The sequence below is a fragment of the Terrapene carolina genome, unplaced genomic scaffold, assembly GCF_002925995.2.
Source record: "Terrapene carolina triunguis isolate 2854851 unplaced genomic scaffold, T_m_triunguis-2.0 Scaffold247, whole genome shotgun sequence".
NCBI classification, from domain to species: Eukaryota; Metazoa; Chordata; order Testudines; family Emydidae; genus Terrapene; species Terrapene triunguis.
The window spans coordinates 3,849,493-3,857,484 of record NW_020664598.1 but is presented as its reverse complement, the minus strand read 5'-3'; the positions used below and the strand labels follow the sequence as shown (position 1 = coordinate 3,857,484).

General features: G+C 55.6%; 1 protein-coding gene across 1 annotated transcript in view; it reads left to right on the top strand.

The window, feature by feature from the left end:
• The first annotated feature begins 4,226 nt into the window (after window positions 1–4,226).
• The window catches only part of SH3BP1 (SH3 domain binding protein 1), a 30,175-nt gene continuing 26,409 nt past the window's right edge, over window positions 4,227–7,992 (top strand). The window contains exons 1-3 of the mRNA XM_029912799.1: window positions 4,227–4,306; window positions 6,341–6,383; window positions 7,166–7,270. Of these exons, the coding sequence (XP_029768659.1) occupies window positions 4,245–4,306; window positions 6,341–6,383; window positions 7,166–7,270 (210 nt within the window). The 5' untranslated portion in view covers window positions 4,227–4,244. The remainder of the gene's footprint in view (window positions 4,307–6,340; window positions 6,384–7,165; window positions 7,271–7,992) is intronic.

The window sequence follows — 7,992 nt, the reverse complement described above, 5'->3', positions numbered from 1 at the left end:
ACTCCTGGCACCGGGGTTAACCCTGACTGTCGAGCCCCCTGACTGAACAGTCTTGGGCCAGGTTCAAGTGCTGTTTGCAGCCAAGCGGCTCGGCTGGCTGCTAGTAACTGTCCCCACTTCCTCTTCCCCTGGGGTTTTCTGTGGGAGCCTCTGCAGCAGCTGCCGCAGCGCGTCTTGTCACACGGTGTGCTGTGAGGCCCCGCTGGCCTCCCAGGGGGCTGGGAAAGATGGTTGGTTTTGGGAAGTAGCAGTAACGGTCGGCTGCAACTTGAGGGTGGGGTTTTCCCATCCCCATCCCTGCTGTAGCCCTGTGTCTCTGAGATAGTGGGGCTGGCCCGAGGGCTGTGTCCCTCCTGCCAACTCCCACCATTAAATGCCAGCTAGGGTGGCTACCAAAGTCCACGGTGCACAGGTGGTTTGGATCCTCATTCCCAGGCCAGGAGTGGCAGGGAGGCCTTGTTAAATGGATCCCATAGCAGGCAGGAGTGCCCCCTGCTGGGGGTTTCCACCCTCTGTGCAACGGCTTCCCCTACTGCCCCTACACCTAGGGCCTCTGAGTGCAGAAGCTCAGCAAGCAGCTTCTTGGGCTTTGGGTTTGATCCCTGTGGAGTCTGGCTAAGGAGTCAGGGGAGGGAAGGGGCAGTCACGATGGTACCACACAGCCACCTCTTGGGGTTTCCTTGCCTTGGTGTCTGGCCACTGTTGCCCGTAAACCTCACTCTTGCTTGCCTATATTCTAATCCCTGTGGATCAAGTATGGTCTGGGCTCTAGGGCACTGGATTGCAAGCGAGGAACCCTGGGTTCTGCTCCTAGCTCCGCTCTGGGGTACTAGGTGACCACCCCTCAGTTTTCTCATCTGGGAAATGGGGATGACGACACTACTTCGATGAGATCTCTGGGTGCAGAGTACCATATAAGGGCTCAGGGGCGCTGTTTATTTTAGCCCTGGGCCATGCATGGGGATGGTGTCAGATGGGCCACTTCTTCCTGCCTCTCTCCCTCCTTGACAATTATACAGTGTATTTCTTTATATATATACACACACACACTCTCTGACCACTTCCCGTCCCAGCTTTTGTGCTTTCTCACTGACCGTGCAGGCTGGCCACAGCTCCTCCCTTGTTCTCTTTCTGGCCAGGCTGCTCCTGGCTGTGGGGGGCTTGGGGATGATCTCGCAGCAGGGAAAGAAATCTCCGGTCTAACAGATTTTATTCGCGTGCTAGAGGGAGACAGTCAATGGGAGGATAAGAGCTGGGCCCGGTTGCTGCAAGTCCTAAAGCCCTGCAGCTGCGGGCTGTGGCTAGGGAGGCTGGGCTCTGCAGAGGAAGGCACCAAAGGAGTTTGCAGAGTTGACAGCTTAAGTGCTGAGCTGCCCACTGCGCTTGGAGCAGGGCGTTTGCAACACTGCGGTCCCCTGGCATTGGTTTGCTGCAGACGTGAGTGGGAGGTGCTGCAGTGCACCTTACAGATAAAGCGGTGGTGAGCCCACTGCCACAGCCTCTCTACAGGGTGCACATGCAACACCTAGGGACCCAGCCTAAGCCTGCAGCACCACTCTTACCACCCTGGGGGTGCAGAATAGAGTCCCCTTGCTGCAATGGCAAGGGGCTTGCAGATCAGGACTGGGGTGGGGGTCTCAGGACAGGAATAGCAGCAGGAGCTAGGGTGACCAGATGTCCTGATTTTATAAGGACAGTCCCGATTTTTGGGTCTTTTTCTTATATGGGCTCCTATTACCCCCCCATCCCCTGTCCCGATTTTTCACACTTGCTGTCTGGTCACCCTAGCAGGAGCTGCAGATCAGGCATGAGGTACACTGACATGTGTTGGTAGATCTCCCAGGACTGCAATGGGCTATCATTTATTACTACAGCCGCACCTAGCTGGTGCCTCATTGTGCAAGGTGCTGTACATAGAAAATGACCATCCTTGCCTTGTTAGAGGGGCCGTACAACAGGAGTGAGGAGGGGAGGAGATCATGGCTGCAACAGAAGGGACTGCTGCTGGCCAGGGCGGGGGCGTGTTGGCAGAGTGGGGGTGCTGCAAGGGCAGGACAGGAATAGCAGCTAGTTCAGGGCAGGAGGGCGACGCACCGAAAGGCCTGTGGGCGCGGTGTGGGGCTGGACTGGAATAGCAGGAAGTGCAGCAGGTCAGGAGTGGAGCTGGGTGCATAACTGATGTGCTGGTTTGCTGATAGTTTCAGGGGAAATGATGGTTTGGCTTGAATCAAATCTGAAAATTGCAATCACAGGAAAAAGTCAGCAAATTGAAAAATCCATTTGGGGTGAACGACGCACGGTGTTGGACCCAACACATTTTGGTTCAGGCCTTTAGAAAGCTTCACAAAACAGGAGAAGAAAGTGCACTCCTTATAACTTTCACCCATTTATAACGTTCAGGGGTGAGGGCATTTACCTGGGAGGTGAGAAAGCCAGGTTCAATTCCCCCCTCTCCCTAATGTGGAGAAGGGATTTGAATTTGGGTCTCCCATATCCTGCGGGAAGACCCTAACCACCAGATTACAGAGTCATCCTCGCTTGGTATGGCTAGTCATTGTCATTATGAATGACCATGAGTTGCCATAAGGAATAACAATGGATAGCCATCATGGGAGAGGGAACAGTGTGGGGGTTAGGGCGCTCATCTAGGGCCTGGTCTACACTTACCCCCCAATTCGAACTAAGGTAAGCAACTTCAGCTACGTGAATAACGTAGCTGAAGTTCGAAGTACCTTAGTTCGAACTTACCTCGGTCCACACGCGGCAGGCAAGCTCCCCCGTCGACGCCGCGGTACTCCTCTCGTATAGCTGGAGTACCGCAGTCGACGGCGATCACTTCCTGGTTCGACTTATCGCGTCCAGACAAGACGCTATAAGTCGAACCCAGAACTTCGATTCCCAGCCGCCGAACTAGCGGCTGGGTGTAGACATACCCTAGGTAATGAGAGAATCAAGTCCCTGCTCCGATGGCTAATTATTTATACAAATTTCAGAGTAGCAGCCGTGTTAGTCTGTATCCGCAAAAAGAACAGGAGTACTTGTGGCACCATAGAGACTAACAAATGTATTAGTCTCTAAGGTGCCACAAGTACTCCTGTTCTTTTATTTATACAAAGTGGAACAGCTTCAATAGGAGAGCTGGAGCAGAGCCTACCCCAGATTATCCCATAGCCCTGCAGCAAGGGTGTTCACTTACAGGCTGGGAGCGCTAAGTTTGAATCCTTTCTTCACCTCAGGCTGAGGGGGGGTTGAACCTCCCACATCCCAGGGGAGCACCTTGACCACAGGGCTAGAAGAGGCTGGGGTTCCCCCATTTTATTAATAGCACCTCAGTCTCAAAAAAAAAAAATGGCCAAAACGATTTGGTGAATTTGTGTCAAATTCACAAATGGTTTTGGGTCAACCAAAACTGCATTTTTTGGCAAATAAACTCTTCATCTGACCAAAAGCCAGGAATGAAGGGCATTGGCAGAGCTGGCCAGGGATTCCACGGCAGGTACAGCAGGGAGGCTGCGGGTCACGACTGAGGTGCGTTGGCAGAGCTGCTGGGAAGCTAGCGTGCCTTCTGCCCACTCCATCCCTGCCTCTAGGTAGTGGGATCAATCACCTGGCTCCCCGAGTGAGTTTGACAAGGCGTAAGGAAGGCAGAGTAAGCACCGGTGGAGAGAGCGTGTGGGAAACGAGAGGGAGAGCGTGTGGGCCCTGCGCTCTGGTTAGGCGGTGGCGGATGCTTGTTCTGCCTTGTTACGTGTTTGCTGTAAAAATATTTCCCCTTTAAGGCTTGGCTGAAGTTATTTATACTTGCGGGGTGGTGACAGGAACAGAGAGCAGCAACAGGAGCACTGACTGTTCTTACCTGCTCAGCAATGACAGGGTGAGGGTGAGGGTGGGAACCAGACCAGAGAGGAAACCGAGGAGAGAATGAGAAGGAAGGAGAAGTGAGAGAAGGAGCTAGAGGAGAAAAGGAAGGCAGGACACCCATGAGCAAGAAGGAGTGAGAGAACCGGAGGAGGGAGGAGAGAAAAGGGCGGGAGTCTGAAGCGAAGTCAGAGCGGAGAGAAAGGGGGAGAGAAAACACCGAGTGGGGAGGGAGGAGAGGAGAGAGGGAAGTAACGAGAAGCGCAGCGGGGAGGAAGAGGCAGCAGGCTCTGGCTCCTCCGATGACAAGTGCAGCTGGCTGGTGCTGAGTGGGGGAAGCCACTCGTGGGGGAGATCGGTGCTGCGCTCGCTTCTCCACTCCCAAGATGATGAAGAGGCAGTTTAATCGGATGCGGCAGCAGCTCTCCCATCCCAGCATCACAGGACGGTAAGGACCCAGCCCCAAGCCCTTCAGCTCTCCGCTGGCGGGGCTGCCGGAGAGGGCAGGAAGCTGCACCAGAGAGCGTTGCACCACCACCCAGCCTTCCAGCAGGTTGAAGGAAGAAGCTGTGACGACCACTGAGGCGCTGCGGTTGAGTGACCGTGGAAGGGGGCCGGGGTTGCTCAGAGCAGCCCCAGTTGTGGGGAAGCTTTAGCTAACCCCCAGGGAGACTTGGTTAACTCGGCCCTCTTGGCTGGGAGAGCCGGAGGGACACAGCAGTGTTGCTCAGTAGCGACTCCCTCTGGTCATTTATAAAGCCAGGTTAACAAAGCGCTGCTGGCTGGCTCCACTTGTCCTGCTGGACCAAGCAGCGGGGCCCCTCCATCCAGTCAGGCCCCGAATTGCCCTGTAAGCTCAGCTTCGATGGTGTGGTTCAGCCCCATGAAAATCAGGCCAGGTGGCGACCCTAAGCCTGACAGGCTAGGCAGGGAGAGCCTGTCGCATTGCGCCCCTCTGTGCGGCAGGATGGCAGCCAGGGGGTGGGGCCAGGGAAGTGCAGAAGTCAGCAGCAGAGGGAATCCCCCAGGCCCCATTGGGGTAAAGAGGAACAGGGATGCAGGAAAAGGAGTAACAAGACGAAAGGAACATTCCCTACCAGGGCTTCTCTCCCTCCTGGGCTGGAGGACCCCTTTGGAGCTGAATCCTCCACAAGGTGTCATGGGAGCTTCTTCTTGTATCCCCCAGTGCCTCGGAAAAGCCTGTCTGAGGTGGAGAGAGGAACGGGGAGCGTCTCGGTAGGCTGATGAGAAGGGAGGGGGCTCCGGGCGTATGCCCTGCTCTCCTTTCCTCTCTGGGTCTCTAACTGTATTTCCATTCCTGCCGTTCCCCAGCCCAGTGCCACCTCTGCTTGATTGTTTTTCTCTCTGTCTAATTGTTCCTCTTGCAAAACCTTGAAAAGCCCTGGCAGGGCTGGGCTCTCCCATCTTGGTTCTCACCCACACACACACACACGTTGTTTTTTTTAATGTCGAGAGACTGAGAATGGCTTAAACTCATCTCACTGTTTGCCTGAGCCCCCAGGCCAGGCAAGTGGGTCTTTCACTGGGAGCAGTAGGTTATGCTGCTGCAGGCTCTTCCCTCCTCCCCTTCCCCTTACCCCAAAGCAGTCCCCTCCCTCAATTCCCCCTCCCCCTGTGTAAGGACTAGGGCACTTGCAGTGCTTCTCTTCTCCCCACATCCTCTGCATTAAAGGGGTCTCCCAGTTGTGCCCAGCCAGGAGATTTCATTAGGACCTGACAGAGCATCAGCTTGTTCAATCCAGCTACAAGGCCCCCTCACAGGCTACAGATTCACCTCAGCGCCTCCCTTCCTCAACCTGCCGTGGGATCCCACTAACTCAGCCCTCTTTAATCACGGCCACCCCACCCTCCCGCTGCTGCTTCTCCTCTTCGCCTGCCCTTCACTCTGGGCACAGTCCCTGAAAGAAGAAGACCCTGGATTGGATGGACTCTGGGGGCAGCCCCTGGTAGGAGAAGGAGGCGGAGGAGAAGAAGAACCAGAACTGGGGCCAAGAGCTGCCCAAGTGCCCAGTGATTTTGGGTGCCCAACCCTGACATGTCTTGTAGGGCCCTGATCACTAGAGAGCAGGAGCTCAGCGCCTCCTGACAATCAAGTGTCTCTGGTGGGGTGCCCCAAATCACTAGACACTTCTGAAAATCTTGGCCTAGATCCCTTATTCAGCTGAGAAGGAGCCAGCGTGGACCTCCAGTGCTATGACTCTGCCCCGTGCCTGAGACCCAGCCCCCTCTGTTCTCAGGTTGGGAGCCATTCCCATGCCTCACATCCGCTTCCCGTGGGCCCACCTGAAAGCTCCTCCTAGTCAAGTCCAGCCTTAGACAGAATGACCCAGGACCCACCATCTCCCATCCCCCTGGACCAACCCAGAGCAGCTGTGGTTCAGTGCCCTCCCTCCTGAGGAGGCTGGCTGGAGGTCACCAAGTGTAATAAGTCTCTTTCTCCCTCCCACGCCCTCTTCCCCAGAGCCCAAGAAACAGCCGAGTTCCTGACTGAAGACTTGCTGCAGGTAAGGCATGGGTTCGGTCCGTGGGCATGTGTGGGCCTGCGCCTGCATGTCGGGCGAACATCTGGTGTGTCTGCGTGTGAGTTACTCTCTCTCTCTCTCTGTTTATATCAAAGTTACAGGGCAGCCTCAGCCTGGATTTTTCTGCATCCTGGAACGGTACCTAGGTGCAGCAGTGGGTGATAGGCCTCTGACAAGCCTCCCTGATTACATCAGTGGGGGACAGAGCTAACCTCAAGCCCGAGCCCTGCCTCCCATGCTAGCTCTGCTGCTGAGGCCTTGTCTGCACTATGTCTCTAGCCATGTTTGGGACCCCAGTTACAACACAGCCTAGCCGCGCTTGAACATGGGTTGTTTTTTCCTGTGTAGATCAGACAAAACCGTGTTATAACCACATTAAGGATCACAAAATCAAGCAGTGATAGAACAGGCTCACCATGCAAACGGGCTGTACCTGTTGTGTAGGCAAGGCTTCAGCGTCCAGCCCTCCATCCCTCTCTGGCGGTGGTGTGGGATGGGGACACAACGCCTCACCAGATCCCGCACACACAGGGGAGGCACCAGAGGGACATGGATGGATATCAATAGGCGGAGGGGGGGGTCACCTCGTGCCCTCCGAAAGAAGGGAAGTTCTCTTCCCTCAATGCACAGCTACCTTCTCAGCTAGGAAACCCCAGCAGAGAGATCCCAAGGCGACCCTGGAACCTGATATATTGAGGGGTGGCTGGGGAAGGGAATCCCCCAGCCCAGCCCCACCCGCTTCCCAGTCTCTTCCCTCTTTCTAGATTGAGCAGAGAATCGAGCCAGCCAAACGGGCAGCGCACAATGTGTCCAAGAGGCTCCAGGCGTGCCTGCAGGGGCAGTGCGGTGCAGACATGGACAAACGAGTGGTAAGTGCCTCTGCCCCACGCTCCGCTCCCTGGCAAGCTGCCTCTTCAGCCTACGCATGAAGAGGATGTCAGCCCCTCCCCCAGCAGCCCTGCCCAGCCGCTCCATGCGAGATTCTGCTGGGTGGAAGATGCTTCAAGGGTGCAAAGCGCCTGAGACCTGAGTGTTACAGCATCACATTTATTCCCCTCCGCCGTGGAGGGTCTGGTCTGTGCTCTGGAGAGATCAGGAGGTGGTGGCAATGGGGAAGTGGAACACTAAACTTTCACAGCTAGGTCACTGCTTCTGCTAGAGCGTTGGGGTGAGGCTGGCTGTTACTGGGGGCTGGGAAGGGAATGGAGAACGTTTCTCCTCTAAGTCACTGGTTCTGATCTGCTCCCAGATTGTGACTACAGCGCTTAGGGGGCTGGGGAATGGGATAAAGGACCTTTCTCCTCCAAGTTGCCATGGGTTCTGAGCTGGTTTGGGAGACTGTATGCACAGAGGAATAAGATGCAGAACCTTTCACCTCAGATGTGATGGTATTTTGACCTCCCATGTAGTATGCCTGTCCTAGAGCGAACGGGTCCTGACCCTGAATAATCACACTCCGCTCAGGGTAATCTCCTCCTCCATGGTCCAGCTCCCTAGACTCCAGCATTCTGGAGTGGGGCTCACAGATCCGGACTAGCTGTTGGAGGACTCTGCACTAGGGGGACCACCACAGACAGGGTGGGGATTAGGG